Source organism: Xiphophorus maculatus, chromosome 12, assembly GCF_002775205.1.
Source record: "Xiphophorus maculatus strain JP 163 A chromosome 12, X_maculatus-5.0-male, whole genome shotgun sequence".
Classification (NCBI taxonomy): domain Eukaryota; kingdom Metazoa; phylum Chordata; class Actinopteri; order Cyprinodontiformes; family Poeciliidae; genus Xiphophorus; species Xiphophorus maculatus.
The window spans coordinates 822,287-844,583 of record NC_036454.1 but is presented as its reverse complement, the minus strand read 5'-3'; the positions used below and the strand labels follow the sequence as shown (position 1 = coordinate 844,583).

Sequence of the window (22,297 nt, the reverse complement as noted above, 5' to 3'; positions counted from 1 at the left end):
TTGTTACATTGTTTGACGCTAAAAAAGAAAATAGAGATCCAAGATGGTGGAACGTAACACCAAAGAGTTCGTAAAATTAAGTTTATTACCTTGATACGTTGTGTTTCAGACAAGATTTGTTTGTAAGTATTGTTTAATTGTGAAAATAACTGTCTCTTTGTTTTGTGTAATGGTGGTGTGAATAATTTGTACGCTTAAGTCATTTATGGAAATGTTTTTCTTTTTTTTTATATATATATATTTATTAATTTTTCAGAATATAACATACATAAATCATACATGAGAGTATGAAGCATATATATATACATATACACATATTCGATAAGGAGCCATCCACAGACTTACATTTATCACATTTTGAAGATGTCGAAGGAAATATTCTGTGCAGTTTAATTTTAGAATAGTGAAGTCTATGAAACACCTTGAACTGAATTAACTGGTGTCTTGCATTGATAGAGCACGTCCGAATCCTCCCAAGACCCTCCTCCCAGATCTCACTCCCGATCCGCAAACCCAGCTCCTCCTCCCATGCAGCCCTCAAGGAGTCTGTGGTAAAGTTAATTCGCTCTGCAAAGACATCAACAAAACTCGTGATTAACTTTTTCGATCCTGGAGAGCCCAGCAGAATTTTGCATAATTTATTTTCTTCCAGGAGAGATATGAAATTCGGAATATTAGTTCGAACATAGTTTCTAACTTGCAAATATCTGAAGAAATCCGTATCCGGAAGAGAAAAATAGCTCTTCAGCAAATGAAGCAAACTTTTTGTTAATGTACAAGTTTTTCAGAGTATTAAGGCCTTTCAATCTCCAATTTTTAAAGGACGTATCCTATAGTGATGGGGGAAAAGCATGGTTACAGTAAACTGGGGCATGAACTGAGGTCTCCGGTAACTTACAGTGCAACTTAATTTGTTTCCATATTTTCAAAGAATTTAAAACGATCAAATTATTTACCCCACTAATTGCGGGAGATATCGGTGCTGCGAAGAGAAGAGCTGGAAGAGAGCTGTCAGTAACACCACTTCTTTCAATAGCCACCCATGGGGGGGAATTTGCAGACAATTCTTGAGCATCACCTTCCTGCCAGTATACCAGGGCTCTTGCATTCGCTGCCCAATAATAATGCTGAAAACAAGGTAATCCCAATCCTCCCATCTCTGTTGGTTTATGTAAGTGAGTTTTTGATATTCTATGGGCTTTAAAGCCCCAAACAAAAGGCAGGATTATTGAGTCTAATGATTTTAAAAAAGCCTTTGTTAAAAAAATAGGCAGACCCTGAAAAAGATATAAAAATTTAGGCAAGGACACAATTTTAATAGCATTTATATGGCCAATCATCGACAGAGGAAGTGTTCTCCATTTATCAGTGTCTTTCCGAAGATTCTCCACTTTTTCCAAAAAATTCAATTTGAAAATTTGTTTAGGGTCCTTTGGCAGAATAACCCCAAGATATTTCAGTTTGTCCGTTATTTTAAATAATAGGTTATCTAAGAAGTCGGAACACCTAGTGACATAAATTCACTCTTCTGCCAGTTAATAGTATGACCTGAAATCTCACCGAATGACTGAATAAGGTCTAGGAGAACTGGCACTGACTGCTCAGGATGTGACACGAAGACCACAACTTCATCAGCATACAATGAAATGTGATGGTCAATGTTTCCCAATTGAATCGGTTTGATTAAGGGGTGTTTTCTAATACTAATGGCGAGGGGTTCCATAGCGACCGCGAAAAGCAAGGGGCTAAGGGGGCAATCCTGACGGGTCCCCCTGTGTAGTAGAAAGGGCTCTGACTTGTCCTGGTTTGTAAGGACAGAGGCAGATGGGTGAGCATACATTGTTTTAATCCAAGACACAAATTTATCACCAAACCCAAAATTCCTCAATTACAGTCAGGTGTAGGGCCACTCCAATTGGTCAAATGCCTTTTCAGCATCAAGGCAAAGAGCTGCTCCCTTAAACCTACTGTCATATTTATGATACATAATGTTTATTAACCATCTGAAATGTTTTTCTTTTTAAGCTTGCAATAAGAATGGCTAATTTGCAATGTTCGTTAGCTAATACTAAGCCTTGTAGGTTACAGTTTACGATGGCCAAAGTGAAGGCAGTGGTCAGAGGCCACTCTTCAATAAACAAGTAAAAAGAAAGAAGCTTGATTATTGGAGCGTTGCTGTCTAGCTGTTGAAAAATCAAAGACTCACGGCGAGGACAACATAATAAAAAAAACATAATTGAAGTGGGCCACAACCACAGGGGGATATTCAGCACATCAGTCATGAGCTTGTGGTCAGGTAAAGCAGATGACATGGAGAGCAAGGATAATGCAAGCAATACAGACACAAGTTCTAAGTCTATACACACTTACATCCAAACTTTCGTCCACAAGTTCCGCAGCATTAAAGGCACAAGCAAAAGCAGAGGCTGCACGTGCACAGCTGGCGTAATCAGAAAAAGAAGTAGCCATAATGAAGCAGAAAAGTGAACTTGTGGATAATTTGCATATTTTGAGTTATCAGAAGGCTGTTGCAGCTGCACAAGCAGAAGTTGCAGTTTATGAAAAGGAGGAGGATCTCTCAAAACTTTAACAGGACTATCCATCAGTGGGACCACCTGCCAGCCCAAAACAGCGTACGGCAGAGTATGTTCTAAAACACTCCGACATTAACTTTGAAGGTCTCTCATTGGCAGCAGATCCATTCACCTGTCACAAGGCTGGTCTTGAACAGTGCATAAAAGCCATGAGAGAAGAAATAGACAATAGCAGCTCACACATTGCAGAAATGCCTAAGCCTAAAGTTTCGCACATAGCACAACACATAGAGACCAAACCCCCCTCAACTATATCCGTTCGACACTCCTCAAACATCAACAGAGACACAGGGTTTACTAAGTACCTTACACAGAGAGAAATGTTAAGTTCAGGACTTTTGCAGTTTGATGACCACCCAGAGAACTACTGGTCGTAGAAAACATTATTTCAAAATGCTATTAAAGATTTGCACGTTACAGCCCAAGAAGAGCTAGATTTAATGGTCAAGTGGCTTAGAGCTGAGTCTGGACAGCAGGCAAAAAGAATCCGCTCAGCCAACCACTTTAGTCCAACTGCAGCACTGGACGTTGTAAGACAACGACTGGAGGAATCTTACGGTTCTCCTAAAGTAGTAGCAAACGCACTGTTAAAGATTGAACATTTTCCCAAACTCAACAACAGAGACAACATAAAGTTAAGAGAGCTGGGTGACATTCTGCCTGGAAATTGAGTGTGTAAAAGATGGAGGACACTCATATTTGGACACGGCTCGCAAATCATACTGCAGCAAATAGAGCGGCTGCTCCCTCCGTCTTTTATCAAACGCCTTTTCTTTTTGTTGCACCTTTTATCGCTTAAAATGAGTCCATAAACTATCTCTACTGCTTCTACATCATCATCCTTGTTTGACTATTCTAAATTCACGTATGGTATGTTGGGGTTTTACGGGATTTTCTTCTGGAATCGGGATGTTTGTGAGTGGAATCGGTTCGTGTGTGGTGTGTTGCTCCTGCCGTATGGCTGGACTCACGAACCAACCGAACCTGTTGGACTTTTATCGGCTCTGTGGTCACAGAAGTTTGGAAAATTGGCCGACAATCCTTAAATTGTGTAGCGTGAACCAGACCTAAAATTCACAAGCTCTTCTCCTCTCGTCTCGACCACTACCCCAACACTCTCTGACTCTGGTCGCTATGGTAACGTTTACATGTCCCTTCAAAATAAGATACAGATGCGCCACAAAAACGAACATTTTACTTTTGTGAAAATTTTAACTCACGATAACTAATGGGAGCCCTGAACTTGTTTCTCTTCAACGAGACAGTCCCATCTGGGAGTGATGAGAGACAATGACACCCGAAGTGTCTTACTCATTTTGCTGCTTGTGGGCTCAGTGTTGGCGTGCAAGACGTAACTGATAGAATCCGGTTAAAGGATTTTCAAAATAAAAGATCCTCCAGACTCAAATAAAACATAAAACGGAAATATTTAATTATTTCTTGCGCAGCCTGGTACCAATTTTTCCACGGACCGGTACCGGTCCGCAGACCAGGGTTTGGGGACCACTGCGCTAGTGACAATCCACCAGATACAGCCACTATACCAATCCCAGCATCCACATTAGCTTCCACAAACTGGTTTAGTGATCCTTCCTTTCTGACACTACATGACATTGAGACATCACACTATGATAATTTTTCTCTGATTGACCTTGAGATATATGTAGAGATCAGGCCTAATGTGAAAACCTTTACTAAAACATCAGTAACTCAGCTGGAACCATATCATTTTGAAAGATTCTCTCATTGGATGAGATTGTGTTGCACTATTGCATCACTAAAACATGTGGCAACATCATTCAAGAAAAAGGACACAGAAAGTAAAGTCTGGAAGTGTTTGAGTGACAGTAACACTGCAGACGAAGTATCTAAAGCAGCCAAGTTTATCATTCACACAGTACAAAGGGAAACATTCAAAGAGGAGCTTAGGTGCATAAAAACAAATCAACTACTTGGGAAAAAAAAAGTTGTCTCCAAAAGTTGAACCCTGTGATTGATGAAGACAGACTTCTCAGGATAGGACGCTTGGCAACCTAACAAAAGAGGAGAAACATCCCGTCATTATTCCAAGGTCTCATCATATATCTGTCCTTCTTATTAGATATCATCATGAGAAAGTAGTGCATCAGAGGCGTCGCATAACAGAGGAGCACTCAGAGGAGCTGGATTTTAGATTATTGGCAGTAAACGGTTTATTTCTTTATACATCCTAAATGAAGGATGAGACTCTAATGATGAACATTCGGGTTTAATGGGAATAAAGCATTACTTTCACTGTAAGAGCTATCAATGCGAACAGAAAAAAATAGAAGGCTAAGCCAAAAAATCTTTACTTCTACAACAGTTTGCAATTTAAAAATACATACAACTTAAAATGACAGTAAAATGTTCAAACAACTTTAGCTTGATGAAATAGATGCACAACTTTAGTTTTTATAACATGTGTCATTAACATACCCTATGCGTCTATGAAGGGTTGCTTTAATCATCTCCTTTCATTAACATTTAAACCGAAAGTTGTCCCTTCAAACTAAAAGCATCAAACCATAAACCAGAAGTTAACCATAGCTAAAATTAAAGGTAATACACATCAGGAAAGGGATACAAATGAATAAATAAAGCCTTATGGGCCACCAGACATATAATACACTGAGGCAAACCCTGATATACAGTATATTAAGTGTTATTAAGATAAGATATGATAAATCTTTATTGTCATTGTCACAAGAACAATGAAATTTAAAAAGGGCCATCAGTCAGTGCATATGCTTAAAAACAAAAAAATAACTCTCACAATTCACACACAATGTAAGAAATAACAAATAACTGGTAAAAAACAAAAAAACAAAGAAACAAAAAAAACAACAAACTAATAAATAAGAATAGCCACATTCTCACATACATCATTCATGATGATTAATGGTTGTTTTTGATTGCATTTAGTTTTGTTATTGCTATCGGGTAGAAACTGTCTCTGAGACGGTTGGTTCTTGTTCTGATTGCTCTGTATCTTCAGCAGTGTGAACAGAGAATGTCCGGGGTGAGAAGTGTCTTTTGTGATGTGTTGTGCTTTTCTTAGACAGCGGTCGCTGTGCAGGTCCTCCAGTGAGGGGAGAGGGCAGCCAATGATTTTTTGGGCTGTATTCACAACCCTTTGGAGAGCTTTCCTTTGAGCCGTAGTGCTGCTGTTATACCAGACGCAGATACAGTAGGTCAGTATGCTCTCTATGGAGCACTTGTAGAAGGACACCAGCAGCTTCTCCTTGATGTTGTTCCTCCTGAGAACCCTCAGGAAGTACAGTCTTTGCTGGGCTTTTTTTATCAGCTCGAAGGTGTTCATGTTCCATGTGAGGCCCTGCTCAATGTGGACCCCCAGGAAACGGAAATCAGCTACCCTCTCCACACATTTTCCCCCAATGGTTAGTGGTGTAATGTCCGTTTTTTTCCTCCTGTAATCTATTATGAGTTCTTTTGTCTTTGAGTTGTTGAGGAGCAGATTGTTCTCCCTGCACCACACTAACAGCCGCTCCACCTCACCCCTGTAGGCGGACTCGTCGCCTCCTGAGATGAGCCCCACCACTGTGGTGTCATCAGCAAACTTGATGATGGTGTTGCTGTGGTGGGCAGAGGTGCAGTCGTATGTGTACAGACAATAGAATAGAATAGAAGTACTTTACTCATCCCAGCAGGGAAATTACTTCACAGTTACAGCATAGAGACAAGACACAATAACAACTACCACTGAGTAGTAGTTGTAGATAAAATATAAAATGCTATAAATTGTAAAAATATGAATGCTGTTAATATAAAAGCAACTTAAGAGCAGTCCTTGCAAAGATAAAAAAAAATGCAGATATGTATATGTAAATATATGTACAGCAAGTGTGCCACAGTGCAGTTGTGCAAAATCGGACTGATTAGTGCAGAACAATGATTTAGCTTTTATTGTACAGTGAGATGGCATGTGGCAGGAAGGATTTCCTGTATCTGTCCCTACCACAGCGGAGCTGGAGCAGCCTATGTGAGAAGGTGCTCCGCTGTCTGTCCACTATGTGGTGGAGAGGGTGCTGTTTATTGTCCATAATAGACAGAACCTTCTTCAGTGTCCTCCTCTCCACCACAGTTTTCAGGGACTCCAGCCTTAGTCCCAGTACAGAACCAGCTTTCCTGATGATTTTGTCCAGTCTATTAGAGTCGCTGGCTCTGATGCTGCTTCCCCAACACACAGCAGCAAAAAAGATGGCACCAGCAACAACACTGTGATAAAAGGTCTCTTGCTGCACACTTTGAAGGATCTCAGCTTCCTTAAAAAATAGTCTGCTCATCCCCTTCCTGCACACAGCGTCAGTGTTAGATGCCCAGTCCAGTCTGTTGCCGATTACAACTCCCAGGTATTTGTAATTCTCCACCTCCTCCACCACTTCCCCTTTGATCTTTAGTGGCCGTGAAGGTATCTTCTTCCTTCTGAAGTCAATCACCATCTCTCTGGTCTTACTAATGTTGAGCCTCAGGTGATTCTGGTCAGACCACTCCACAAAGCTGTCCACCAGTGTCCTGTACTCCCCCTCCCCTTCATCCCTTATACACCCGACAACCGCTGAGTCGTCAGAAAACTTCTGTAGGTGACATGACTCAGAGTTGTACTGGAAATCAGTGGTGTACAGGGTGAAGAGGAAGGGAGAAAGCACAGTTCCCTGTGGAGCTCCTACGTCACTGACCACCACATCAGACAGGACACTGCCCAGACGGACAAACTGTGACCTGCCTGTCAAGTAGTCAGTCACCCAGGAGATCACTGAGTCGTTGACACCCATCCTGAGCAGGGGCTCAGCACACTGCCCTGTGGAGAGCCAGTACTAAGGCTGAGGGCAGTGGATGTATGTTTTCCCACCCTAACTCTCTGCTGTCGGTTGGTCAGGAAGCTCAGAATCCACATGCAGGTGGAGTGAGGGAGGCCCACGTCCCCCAATTTGTCCACCAGTCTGTGAGGGAGGATGGTATTAAAAGCAGAGCTGTAGTCTACAAAGAGCATCCACACATAGCTCCCCTGCTGCTCCAGATGTGACAGAGCAGCATGGAGGGCTGTGATCACAGCGTCCTCTGTGGATCTGTTGGCTCTGTAAGCGAACTGGTGGGGGTCAAAGCCAGGAGGGAGGAGTGCTGTGATGTGACCCCGGACCAGTTTTTCAAAACACTTCGTCACCACAGGGGTTAGTGCCACTGGCGGGTAGTCGTTGAGGCAAGAGATGTGAGGTTTCTTGGGTATGGGGACTATGTTGGAAGATTTCAGGCAGGATGGGACTGTAGACAGGGCTAGGGACTGGTTGAAGATCCTGGTGAAGACTCCAGCCAGCTGATCGGCGCAGTCTTTCAGGACATGTCCAGGGACGCCATCAGGTCCAGCAGCCTTCCTTGGGTTGACAGCCCGCAGTGTGCGCCTCACCTCGTGCTCCTCTACAACGAGGAGTGTGGTGTTGTGGGTCGCTTGGTGTAGTGTGGCTGCCTCTGTTGGCTTCACCTCAAAGCGGGCAAAGAAGAGGTTCAGCTCCTCTGCCAGCGTGGCGTCGCCTTCCGCAGCTGCGAAGTTGGTCCTGTAGTTGGTGAGATGCTGGATTCCCTGCCACAACTGCCTGCTGTTGTTGCTGTCAAGATAGCCCTCTATCCTCCTCCTGTAGTCAAACTTAGCCATTATGTATAAATACATCTTCCAGTTATAAGGCATCAACTCGTGCTAGATGCAGGTTGGTAAAAATTAAATATGATATATATATTTTTAACATTTCTTGCTTGTGAATTCAAAACAAAGTAACGATGGAAAAAAAAATCAACTCAAAAGCTGTTCATTATATTTTGTCAGTTGAGAACAATAATTTATATGCAAAAATTCTCATTAAGGGAGCAAAGGTTTTCATTTTGTGGATAGTCATGCTTCACCGGTAACAGAAATGTGAAAATGCATTATAAGATGGTAACCCATTATTTATTTAGATAAGCATTTCATAATTTAAAATGTTAGCCCATTATTTCAAGCATTTCCTAGGTAGATTTGGGAAATGGCTAAGTTTTATTTTATTGAATAATCATGAATACATACTTTTCTGCATGCTCATAATTGACAGAATGGGTTACAATTGGTAGACTGCTACTTAGAGAAAAATGTACAGTAAAAAAAAAAAAAAAAAACAGCAGTGTTTGCCACAATATTCTAGTAAGGGTTAGAGCGTCTTGATTTGCAGTTTTTAACCCCTTAACCTTCAACCCCTAAATCACCAAAAACACCTGCAAGGTATACCCAAATTAAATCAGCTGCTGTTCTTGAACAATTTGGAGTACATGCAAAATCTTGGTCTCTATATGAAGATTACAAGCTAAATTTTCTATTTTTGCAGTCAAAAATACTTTAACTGTAAGTAGTTTGTAGCTATTGCAATATAAAAGAAATCTAAAAATTTTGCTTCACCCAGATTTTTCATTTTTATTTCTTGTAAATGCACATTGAGTGTTGAATGTATGGACTGGAAAATACAATAAATCTGTAGAATAAAGTATTCTGCTCATGGATTTCAAGACTGATGAAAGTAGCACAAAAAAGAAATGTCATTTTTGACATGTTTATTTTTGAGGATGTACAGGTGTTGTCCAAGTGTGCCATTTGGAGTCTCCATTTGGAGTATCCATTTGGAGTCTCCAGATGTCACACTTGGACAACATCTGATATACAAACTTCAAGTGACTGTAACTCCTCAGTGCTTCAACATACAGTCATCAACGAGGCTCTAATGAATGATAATGACCAGAGGAATCCTCTGGTAGACACAACATTACTGATAGTGGAAATTACTTATAATTATATAAATAATATAGCATATCTGGGGGGGGCAGGGAAGGTTAGCGTACAGTCAGACCTCCTCCCCCTTCTTGCAATACACTGTCTGCCCTCGCACCCCCACACCTCCCCCCACTTCCAGCACTCAACGGTACGGAACGGTGAAGAAACACATCCGGTTTGAACGCGTTCTGACAACATGTCTCTCCGTGGCTCTCTGTTGGTGAGAAAAAGTCCTATAAACACAGTTACGCATGATGGCGCAGAGCCTGACTTTGACGCAGCAAAGGTGTACACATTACGCGTGTTTATGCATGCAGCTGGTGGATTCATGTCAAAACAAACCCCAAAATGCTTTGTATTCTTAAGACAGGACACGTGTTGGCTACACATCAGTGGCTTTAGATTTAGTCTCCAAGTTGACCAGTCAGAAATATTCCAGAAAGAATACAGACATGTCAAAATGAGCTCAAGTCGCTCTCTGGGTATTATTGGCTTGGAAAAAGCCATTTCATTGGTTGAATGCAGTGTCAATCAAAACGGGGGTATTAATAGTTTTAATTAATACTATTTGCACCATTTGAACTTCAGGGTCTTTGCAAACATTGCCTGAAGTAGATGTAAACCCTGGCTCCTATGATCACAAACTGGCTGCTTAGCTGTTGTGTGTTCACAGACCCAAAGTTAGATGGACAGTTACCTGTCCCACCGATCAAGCTGAGAATAGAACCCCAGCACCACATACAGTCATAACCACTGGTTACCACAAACACAGTGAAACTAAATATGAATATGATATGCTATAATATGGAGCAAAACCAGCTGGCTGGAAGGTAAAATTGATTTTTTTGTCCATTTAGTGTCTGTTTATATCTACACTTTTCTCTTTGTCCCTGCAGCTAGTAACACCAGACAAATATGAGGTCAAGGGATCGATGGAGGAAGCGGCTATCATCCTAACATCTTGCATTGAGCCGAAGATGCAAGTGACAATCACTTTAACTTCACCGGTCATCAGAGAGGAGCCGGGCCGGGAAGGAGGTTGGGAAACGCATCACAGCCTTCCCATTGCACTTTTTTCTTGTCTTTCTGTTCTCTCTATGCAAACAGTTTCAATATGTTGGTTGATATTCCCAAAGAGCATTGTTCTGCTGGCACTACTCAAAGATTCACATGTTGGATCAATTTCCATCTTTCTATAGATTTTTTTTTTCATTTGGATTGTGAGAGCTCTTTCTTCTCTGGGGTTTGCAGAATAGCTTGTTTTCCCTCTTTGTTCTTTAAACAGATATGTTTTTTCAATGACATGCATGACCTCTATTACTGGTCTGAAGCTAAGAGCCTCTGAGAGATCCATAACTTGGTTAGTTTACCTGTAATCCCATTGTGGTTTTATGGGTCACATTAGATTGTTTTTCAAATGAAATAGAGGAAAGTGCCAGCAGTGTTGCTCTTCCATCTTCTGCTCTGTGATTCCTACCTCTCAAATGCTTTCTTTTATCCTTGGAACAAAGCATGATCAGTGTTTGCCTTGTTTTGAGTCTAGTTATTCCAAGGTGAGATTCTATTTTGTTTCCTGTGTTTCAGGGGATTGTTTCCATGTGTATTGTTGGCTATACTCAATGGAAGACATGATTACATCTTTTCCCTATATTTTGTTTGAGATCAGTTTAAGAGAATCATTTCTTGACAAATAAGTAGACAAGCTGAATTTGTTTCAATGCTTCAGTGAAACCGGAATTGTGTAAGAGCAGAGGAAATTGATGTAATTTTCCCACAGGAAACAAATCTTCTTTTTGTGTGCTGGTGAATGGTTCACCATGCTTACGTCCCCTGTTCTGAAGTGCTCCCCTGAGTTGACCTCTTTTATTAAAAACACTCAAATTTGAGATTGATTCCTCTCTAAGACAACTCTTTGCCATTTTAGTTTCAACTGGCAATAAAAGATGAGGATAAATGATCTTAACACTGATAATTCAATTCAAATAGAGAAAATGATCAAGCCAAGGAGTGGAAAATTGATTGTTTTTCATTATTCTTAGGGGAGTATTGTATAAAGTTCAGGAAAGAAGGTTTCTGTAGAGGAATCTATGGTTGCATCGGAGCACAAGCTTTAATGACCGCTCAGATCTTATTCCATCCTACTGATGTTAGGTATGCATGCAGTGATATCTAACCCCTTTGTTTTTGGCTAATCGTCATTTGTTCTTCTTTGGCAACCATTGCTTCCTCCTTTTTTAAAATTTGTAGTTATACACAGTTTTGCATAATATTGAATTACCCTTCATACACACACCACACCCACCCTCAGAGGATTGTGTCCCAGTAGTGAATCCCATATGGCCCAACAGTCTCGGAAGGATTTTTGACCAAGGTTTTCTCACATCCCAAAAACTTTGCCACACCTGCTATTCCCATGCCACTTTTTATCAGGTCATTTCTTCTTAGCACTTTCTTGCTGTTAAATTTTTTAGTTCATATGACTGATTGGTAGACATTCAAACCTTACTGTGAATAAATACTATCCACAGAAAAAAAGTTTTATTGAAGTTTCAGATTTTTACCTGATAAAATGGTTTTGGCCTAAATAGTTCTTATTCAAAACTCTCAAGTTTTTTACTAAACACATAAGTGAGTCTGTTGAATCCGTAAATTCATACCCATTTGAAAATTAGTCTAAGTACACAGCCAGCTGCCATCAGCTTTTTTCCTCAGCAGGGTCATTTTTTGTCAGACTGTATTTATTTTGTTAATTACTAAGCGCAGAATAAGTATAAAGTTTTGTTAGAAAGAAACATTGGTATGTGTGGCAATGTGTTTGTTCTATGCCAGCCTCGCTGACCTGGTCAAACACCCATTCCTCATCATCGTTTTGACACTTGAAATCCATTTTTAGATGTAACCTCGGGTATGGTGAAAGACCCAGCGGACGTCTTGGACAGGCAAAAATGCCTTGACGCTCTGGCTGCTCTGCGCCACGCTAAGTGGTTCCAGGTTCGGAACATCATTTTACTTTCTCATTGTAGCCTTATGAGATGTATTTTTTAAATTGAGTTTTAAAACCTTTTTTTTTTTTTTTTTTAATAAACAGGACAGTTCATATTTGAACCAAGAAAAAAAATGTATATTCAAGGATGCCACTCTGATAATCTGATTTATGTCCTTTGTATATATTATAAATCTCAGCCTATCTGAATCCTTCATATAAAACTTTAATAAACTCATTGAATTGGCATCCTTGTATTATTTTCAGCATTTTTCGACTACTACATGAAATTCCATAAGGCTGCAAAATAACTTGCACAAATGCCTTTATGTCCAACGTTTGTATTTTCATTCTTAACTTTTTATAGAATAGGGATTGAGAGAAAAGGGAACATCTGAGTACTTTCCTGTGATTTTGCTACCTGAGCAAAAAACATGGGCAAAGGAACTCTGATTTCTTTGCCTCTTTCAGTCCCTATACTCTTCTATCAGGTGGACTGTTGTACTTCTCAGTCCCTGTTTGTGAGAAACTACAATCAGTATGGGGTCAGGGTTTAGAAGATGGCAAGAAAAGTCCTAATTCTTGTGCATCTTGTAAACTCACAACTCCTTTACTAACTGTGAGGTACAAGACTACTGGGAATGGCAGCTAAATGCAAATGTTTGGCTTAAACACATCAAACTGTATTAAAGCTTCCATTATGCACAGTAGTGATTGGACCTCTAAAATGTAACTGAATCACTTGTTTGGTCCATTTATCTCTTGTCAATCTTTGTCACGCCATAAACCTAACTGTATTGCCTCAAAAGGCTAGAGCCAATGGTCTTCAGTCCTGCGTGATCATCATCCGGATCCTGAGAGACCTCTGTCAGCGAGTCCCCACATGGTCACCTTTCCCAGGATGGGTAAGTTCACAATAATGCTGATTGGCGATTAACTCATTAAGTTAACTTAATGAGTAACTGTTTGTTTTGTTTTTTTGTCTAGTTTGTAGTTTATCTTTGCTTTTCTTCATTATCATAACTCAGCATCTGAAGGCCCCAGTAGGTTTTGCTAATAAATATAGCTTAAAATGGCTTAAATATTCAGATTTCACTTTATGGACACTCTTTATGTTGCCTGTGTTTTTGTCCTGTATATTGCATTTTTCCCCAATTAACATTTATCATGATAATAATATAACATAATTATTGAAAATATTCTCCAGTCTTATTTGCTCTTGGTCATATTAAAATCACTATTGCATTTTCTTCTAGTTTAAAGTGTAACTAACCACCAAATTAACTTTTTTTGCTGATAAACTGTCTAAATAGGTGTGATGGAGACCAGAGGTTCCATCCCTAATAAATGATTGTTGATATTGTGTTTAATTTATTTACAGAACAAATGCTTTTTGTTTCAGTTCTTTATTTCAGTTATGGTGTGACATTTAGTTAAACATTCTTTCAGGCTGAGGGACTGACCATCCTTCCTGTACAGGGAGAATATGTCCCTGTACAGAATGTCAGTTTTTCAGTTTGAGGTTAATTGATTGAGTCTTATTTTCAGGTGTGTCTCTTCAGCAGGGTGGAGCAGCAAAAGTTCTAGGTGCTGCTAAAAAGCTCCTTTCGCATACCATTTTCAGTTAGGAGGATTAATACTATGAGGAGTTATATTAAGTTAAAATTTTTTTTGATTGATCTTCGTTTAGTTCTAATGATTTGCATCCATGTAAATATTTGTTAGTACCATTTATTATTTTGTGATATGTTTGTGTAAATGTGTGTTTGTTGTTGTGTTTACTTGGTACAAGTGGTGAAATTGCTCAATTCATAAAAACTAGCTTCTCTATCTCACTATGAAATGGGTGTCGGTTCAAATGTGACCTGCAGCTCCAAATAAATCCGTCTCGGCTGCATTTTGTTGTCACGCCTCCTTCCTAAAATGCTGAGCCTCCGCTGGTCAAAGTGACAATAGGTTATTTTGAGTTTTAACCTTGTTTCTGTGCAATTTTTGACATTTTCTTGTGAATATTTATTTAGTTCTACCTTATTTTGCCTAAAACCAACGTCTTAGTACTAGTTCCTTTGGTCAAACAGTGTCTAAGCAGTTGCTTATTTGTTTAAAACGGTACGGCTTTACTTCACTCGGATACCTCAAACACGTGTGCCACATGTTTCTAAAAGATTTCTATTGATTTGGCTGATATAAAAGCATCCCATCCCCCGCTGAGGTCTGTCGGTAAGACTGGAACTAACAGAGAGCAGTGTCAGTGCAGCCAGTGGTGAAGTGAAGCCGGTTGAGTTGACTGTGAAATGCAGCCCATAAGTCCAGGAGAATCAGGATGGAGAAAGTCAACATCAAATGACATCAGGTAGTCTCTGTGCTGTGAGTGGGATGGAAATAGGACTGAACATTACTAAGGTTAAGATAATTTTGAAGGTGGATTGCAACTGTTTCTGGATAAGAAGGGCTGATTGGAGATGTACCTGTAATTGGAAAGGACTTCTGAGTCAAAAGTGGGGCTTAAAAAAACAGCCCCTCGTCCTATGTGATTTCTTTCATCCAGACTCTATTGGCTCTACGGTTATTGAAAAACGATGCATCCTGGAGGATTAACAGCGTTGAAGTTTTAAATTTTACCCAATTGCTAATATTTGCCCGTGACGGATGTAATGCTCCAGTTCGAAGGTATGAATCTTACTGGAAGTTGCCTGTGCTGTAAACAACCGTCTCCCACTGCGAAGAGAGAAGAGCAAATCTGAACGAGGTGGCAGTTAATTATATATTGTAACCCAACACAGACTGAAGAGCTTTATTCACTTCCTCCACTGCCATTGCTAATTTTAGCAATGGCAGTGGCCTGTAATTTTACAGGCAGACTACAATTCTAAAACGGTGTAGAAAATCAGTCATTGTTCACAACTTCTCCTTCTATTCGCTGATTGGCCCGTTCAAAAATCGACCAGAGACAATCCAAGTCAAGGGGAGTGTAAGGGACCAGACTCAAACGAGGACAAAAAGTAGAAAAAGTTCAATTTAATTATTCCAAAAATAACAAGCAAAACATGAAGAATTAATGCAAAAAATAAGTCAAAGAATAAATAACAATTTTGGGCCCAATTTAACTGAGGTCAACTGAACACTAACTGAACACAAACAAAACTGACCTGCAAACAAAGAACAAAAGGCTTAAATAGGGGTGGAGTAATCTAAATCTACCACATGAGGGAGGCACGACATAACAAAAGAACAAATAAATACAAAATTAACTAAAGCATTCTATGAAACAAATACAGCAAAACTAACTCTTACTTAGCAGAAACAATAATAAGTGAATATTTAAGTGACAAAATTAACTAATTAAAAACAACTTGAAACAAGTCTCCCCCTTCAGTCTTTTAGAAAAACAAATGGTTTGTGTCAGGTTTCCTCCTCCAGCTGGTTTGCATCAGCAGCACCTCAAACAAAAAACAAGTGTAAATAAACCATTCAGACAGACATTAACTTAAGTGTGCACCCATTAGAAAATATATGTCTAAATGAAATAAACTTAAACATATAAACTGTAACTAATATAAAGAAAAATACTAACACGATGTGGTGGTGGGAGGAGCGTCCACCACAGGGAGAAAGCCCAGACTGTGCTGGAAGTGGGATGTTTTATTTTATTTTTATTTATCCACCAAACACACATTCTCTTTCCAATCCCATAAGATGTTTTTATTGTTGTCTTCACGCAGGCAATGGAGCTGCTGGTTGAGAAGGCCATTAACAGCGCCTCAGCCCCTCTCAGCCCCGGTGATGCACTGAGACGTGTCTTTGAATGCATTTCTTCTGGAATTTTACTTCCTGGTGAGATGTCTTTGAATGTTTTCCGCAGTTCTGCTTCACAAAACCATGGTGGTTTTGTGACGTGACGACTTTAGTGTTTTTCATGTGGGAGTCAAGCGAGGAGGAACATTTCAGAGAAAATTCTTGTTAATTAAAACAACATGCATATTGGAGAACAATTTTACTGATCAGTTTTGATTCATTTTTATCTTATCCAGTCAACTGCTACTAGGAATGCGTGATGTACGATATACGGTAGAAATACAGAAATTTGGCCTATGTTAGAGATCTGCAGTGTAAACAACTAACCGCGGTAATGCTTTTCCTACGTCAAAACAGAGCCAGCTGGAGGGCTGGGCAAAGAGCACAAGGGGAAGAATTCACTAAAAAGGCAGGTCCAAAAACATCAATTATCTGGACCTGGATCAGGTCTAACGCAGTCTTAGCGCGGCAGCATGTGTCACTGTCAGACAACGGGAAACTGAGGGGAAAACTTCCACACGGGGTCAGCATGACCTCTGCTGGGACGCACATGGGGTAATGCTCTCTGAGTCCAGTGGACCCCATTTTTTAAGCCTCCCACCTCCTGCAGCCTTGTAGCAATGCTCAGGAAAAATGGCAGATGTCACGGTCGGACAAGGCAGGATTTGATGCAGGCATCCATTACATTAAAGTTGTTGTGTTTATTTTTCATTTATTTATTTAACTTTAATTTAACCAGGTAGTCACCATTGAGATTTCCTCCATTCCACACACAGATTACATTTCTCTGCTCCTGGTCTGACTGGTCAACCCTCCCACGGTTTTAAGTGATGGGGTCATTTAGACCCCACAACTGTTTTACTCTGTGCACTGTCTAGCAGGATCATACTGTGTGCTTTTACAAGTAGTTTTTTTTCTTTGTGGTTTCACCCCAACCCACGGTGCATCCTCGTTGTCTGATTGTGGTATTTGCTGTGCTCCTCCTGAGCATCGTGCTAAGACTGCAAGAACTGCATTGGACTCAACTAGCTTTACTCTGTGTGCATCGTGATGGGGTCCCACTGACCTTGCGTGCGCCTTTCCCCGTCACTTCCCCACTGTCTGACAGTGACATCTGCCATGCTCCTCCTGAGCGTCATGCTAGGATCATGGGAGGTTAAACTCGAACCATGTCCAGATAATTAACGTTTTTGCACCTACTTTTTCAACGAGCTCTTGCTTTACTCTCTGTCACGCTGCTTCCTGCTTGCTCTGTTTTGGTGCCGGGTGGTTACGTAAACAAGAATTACCGCTTTTAGCCGGTAGACTGAAGATCTCGGTTGTAGGAACAATTTCTATTGTTTCTACCATATACTGGGTATATTGCACATTCCTATTGCGATATGAATTTTATGCCACATCGCACATCCCTAGCTGCTACTATGCACGATGGGCATGTTAACAAAAAGGACCTGTCCAGTTGGAGTTTTATTGACCTCGCGCTCATTAATGTGGGATTCCACGCGTCAACACAACTGGTTTTGTTTCCCTGTGCAGGTGGACCAGGGTTGTTGGATCCGTGTGAGAAGAAGCCTGTGGATACCCTCACTGCCATGGGAGAGCAGCAGAGAGAGGACATAACCTCCAGCGCTCAGGTATACACTCATTCTGATAGTTTGCTTCAGACATTTGGCTCTTTGAAAATCCATTTTTATCATACAATTGTAAATACTTATACTAAATAATGACAATCGATTAAAGTTTTGGCCATAATGAGCTGCTCTAATTTCAGCACATCTGAAATACCAGGGATTTATAAATGATTTAATTCATTCCAAATGACAGGTTGTCCCTTTTTTGCAACTGATACGAGATGGACTGATTGAAGCAAAGTTAGGTATTTTTACCACATTCCAACACAAATCCCTGTTCCTCTTTAATAAATTTTCACTTGAAAGAATCAGTTCTGCTGTAAATTAGATTGTTAGAAGCCACTGATTTAGAGAAGTTCTGAAATGTTTATGTAACAGTAAGACTACACCTCCCTGGAAGCCTCCATTTTGATTTTACCTGCTGGAGGAGTTCAGTAATCTAAAGCTGCAGTAGAGTTTGAAAACAGAAACAATCAACTTCACTTTACTCAGAAGTAAATAAGTGAACCAACATCCTTAAACTTTAGCACAGGCCTCAGGTCAGACCTAAAACACATTAACTCCACCATTCTGTTTTACTTTGACTCGTCTCTCTTTCCAAACCCTGATGGAGCGATGTTTGTTTGAACACATTGTCATTGTTTTGCAGTTTGCTCTGAGGCTTCTGGCGTTCCGTCAAATTCACAAAGTTCTGGGTATGGATCCCTTGCCGCAGATGAACCCTCGCTTCAATGTTCGCAACAGCCGGAAACGCCGTCATGACAACAGTGATGGAACAGACAGCTTTGAAGGGGAAGGCAAAAAAGACAAAAAAGATTTTGATAATTAAAGTTTTTCTGTTGTCACTTAAGGGAAACCCTAGAAAAATGTCCTAAAACTGTTGTTCGCCTGTTTCGTGTGTGCTGTTTTTTTTCTCCCTACAAAGCAGTGTATCTGAACCGAACTCTGTATTACAAACACAAACATTGAGCTCCGTGTTCTTTTAGTTGTAGATTTTCAGAATGCTGGTGCTTGGCAAAGTAAACGAGCTGCTGTGCTTGTTGTGTAGAAACATTGAAGGACAGTAGCTCTACTGCTCTCACCTCACCTGTCTGACTACATGAGCCGAAGCTCAGAGGATCACTGTATCCACGTTTGGACCATCAGCTTAGAGGAGTACTGACTGTCAATGACTTCATTCATCTGTATAGTTCTATCCAGAGCTTTGTGTTGTTGCTATTGTGACGCAGATGGGCCAACTGAAAGTTTTTCTAAATGAATAACTCATCTAAAATGCAAGTGTTGTTTAATGCTGTGGTCTTGTTACGTTTTGCTGCTTAACGTCACTTAAAAGTACCAACAAAGCAGTGCATACCAGAATTTTAGCTCTTCATTTATCTTTGTAGTTAGTGGAATTGTTTCATTTTTGCATATGTATCTGAGAGTATTTCTAATCTATTAATAGAAAAAAATAGCTTTAATTTTGAGATTTTTCTTTTCTTAAAGGAATGAACATTTCACATCCTATACTGTCTGTTTTTATATTAGGTTTTTAGTTAAATGCAACATTAATGGCTTGCCTGTCAATTGTTAGAAGCTGAATTATTTCAAGGCAAGAAATATGACTAGAGCGCATGACTGGTTCTGGAAGCAGTGATGATGTAAATGCCCTCCATCATGGCTTCTTTTGTGAATGTTTGCTGTATCTTGTTCTGCACCCCAGTTCAAGTGGCAGAATAAAAGCATTTTTAGATGGTTGAATATTTGTAATAAGCTATTTTTTCTTGTTTCCTTTTCTAGTTTTCATTTTTGAATAATCATGTAAAGGGGGTTCAGGTGTTGAGGGTTACTGGCCTAATACAACTTGGGCTAACTGATTATTTTAGTAAATAAGTGGACACAAAATTGGCTTATTCTCCAGATTTTTTATTTAACCTATTGAGCTTTTTATACAATATTAGAAATGCATGAAAAAATACAAATGAATTTTTTTTTAAAATCATGTTTACATTACAGTTAATTCTAGTTATTAAATAGTACGATAAGCTCAGTTATTCAAAGTATTTTGAAAAGTTCCTAAGGAAACCCAACAGATTGCATCAAGCCAGTGACGTGACAGCAGAAAATGTAAGTAATATTTTATTGCCTAATAGCATTCATTTAGTGAACTCTTGATCTTTTTAGGAAAGGTTCCATCTGCAGCTAAAATATCCTAATATGAAAAGCTCAATCTTTTCTGCTTCACTCAACATTAATACAGTGTAGAACTGATCTGTTTCTCATCCTTGGGCAGAAAAGACTTGATGTAGCGTTCTTTAGCACATCTGGGCTGCAGTAATCTTTGGCTCTATCTGCTCCTCAGGCTGTCAACCACGCTATAGAGGGGATGAAATCAATCAATCAAATTTTATTTGTATAGCACATTTCAGCAGCAAGGCATTTCAAAGTGCTTTACATCATTAAAAACACAGAAACAATGCAACATAGAATCAATAATCAAAACACAGCATTAAGTCAAGTTCCATCAGTAAATTTGTAATTGATTACGTTTCAAATACAATTCTAAACAGGTGGGTTTTTAGTTGAGATTTAAAAGAAGTCAGTGCTTCAGCTGTTTTACAGTTTTCTGGAAGTTTGTTCCAAATTTGTGGTGCATAGATGCTGAAAGCTGCTTCTCCTCGTTTGGTTCTGGTTCTGGGGATGCAGAGCAGAACCAGAACCAGAACCTGAGAGGTCTGGAAGGTTGATACAACAACAGCAGATCTTTAATGTATTGTGGTGCTAAGCCGTTCAGTGATTTATAAACTAACAGTATTTTAAAGTCTATTCTTTGAGCTACGGGGAGCCAGTGGAGGGACTTTAAAACTGGTGTTATGTGCTCTATCTTCCTGGTTTTAGTGGTTTTATTGCTGTTGCAATAATCAATACGACTGAAGATGAACGCATGGATGAGTTTCTCTAGATCTTGCTGAGACATTAGTCCTTTAATCCTGGAAATGTTCTTCAGGTGATAGAAGGCCGACTTTGTAACTCTCTTTATGTGGCTCTGGAGGTTCAGGTCAGAGTCCATCACTACTCCCAGGTTTCGGGCCTGATCGCTGGTTTTTAGTTGTAATAACTGAAGCTGTGCATTGACTCTAGATCTATAATTCTAGATCTATAACTCTAGATCATTCCTCTTTAGGTCCAAAAATAATAACTTTAGTTTTGTTTCTGTTCAGCTGGAGAAAGTTTTGGCACATCCACACATTTATCTGTTCTAAGCATCTGTTCAGTGATTGGATGGGCTCTGAGTCACCTGGTAACATCATAATGTAGAGCTGTGTGTCATCTGCATAGTTATGGTAGCTAATATTATTTCCTGTTATAACCTGAGCTAGTGGGAGCATATACATATTGAATAAAAGGGGTCCTAGGATTGAACCTTGGGGTACCCCACATGCGACCTTTGACCTCTTTGATGAAAAGTTTTCAATTGAAACAAAGAAATCCCTGTTCTTTATGTAGGATTCAAACCAGTTAAGCACTGGACCGGAGAGTCCAACCCAACTCTCCAGTCGATTCAGTAATATGTCATGGTCAACAGTGTCAAAAGCTGCACTGAGGTCCAACAGAACCAGCACTGTGGTTCTCCCACAGTCAATATTTATATGGATGTCATTGAACACTTTGACTAGGCCAGTCTCTGTGCTGTGGTGAGCACGAAAACCAGACTGGAAGGAGTCAAAGAGGTTGGTTATAGTTAGGAAGCTATTTAATTGCTTACACAGCTTTTTCAATAACTTTGCTGATGAATGGGAGGTTGGAGATCAGCCTGAAGTTTGCTGGGATGAGTAAAGTACTTCTATTCTATTCTATTGTCTGTACACATACGACTGCACCTCTGCCCACCACAGCAACACCATCATCAAGTTTGCTGATGACACCACAGTGGTGGGGCTCATCTCAGGAGGCGACGAGTCCGCCTACAGGGGTGAGGTGGAGCGGCTGTTAGTGTGGTGCAGGGAGAACAATCTGCTCCTCAACAACTCAAAGACAAAAGAACTCATAATAGATTACAGGAGGAAAAAAACGGACATTACACCACTAACCATTGGGGGAAAATGTGTGGAGAGGGTAGCTGATTTCCGTTTCCTGGGGGTCCACATTGAGCAGGGCCTCACATGGAACATGAACACCTTCGAGCTGATAAAAAAAGCCCAGCAAAGACTGTACTTCCTGAGGGTTCTCAGGAGGAACAACATCAAGGAGAAGCTGCTGGTGTCCTTCTACAAGTGCTCCATAGAGAGCATACTGACCTACTGTATCTGCGTCTGGTATAACAGCAGCACTACGGCTCAAAGGAAAGCTCTCCAAAGGGTTGTGAATACAGCCCAAAAAATCATTGGCTGCCCTCTCCCCTCACTGGAGGACCTGCACAGCGACCGCTGTCTAAGAAAAGCACAACACATCACAAAAGACACTTCTCACCCCGGACATTCTCTGT

The 22,297-nt window shown here is 40.2% G+C and overlaps 1 protein-coding gene across 2 annotated transcripts in view; it reads left to right on the top strand.

Annotated features, from left to right (window-relative positions):
* Positions 1-19,572, top strand: part of zfr (zinc finger RNA binding protein) — a 44,118-nt gene extending 24,546 nt beyond the window's left edge. Inside the window, exons 15-20 of one of the 2 annotated variants that reach the window (XM_005813470.2) lie at positions 10,320-10,461; positions 12,317-12,414; positions 13,216-13,311; positions 16,129-16,240; positions 17,738-17,835; positions 18,482-19,572. In XM_005813470.2, the coding sequence (XP_005813527.1) occupies positions 10,320-10,461; positions 12,317-12,414; positions 13,216-13,311; positions 16,129-16,240; positions 17,738-17,835; positions 18,482-18,661 (726 nt within the window). In that variant the 3' untranslated portion in view covers positions 18,662-19,572. Of the gene's footprint in view, positions 1-10,319; positions 10,462-12,316; positions 12,415-13,215; positions 13,312-16,128; positions 16,241-17,737; positions 17,836-18,481 lie in introns of those variants that run through there. The other variant, XM_005813471.2, reaches the window with a different exon arrangement.
* The last annotated feature ends 2,725 nt before the right edge of the window (positions 19,573-22,297 follow it).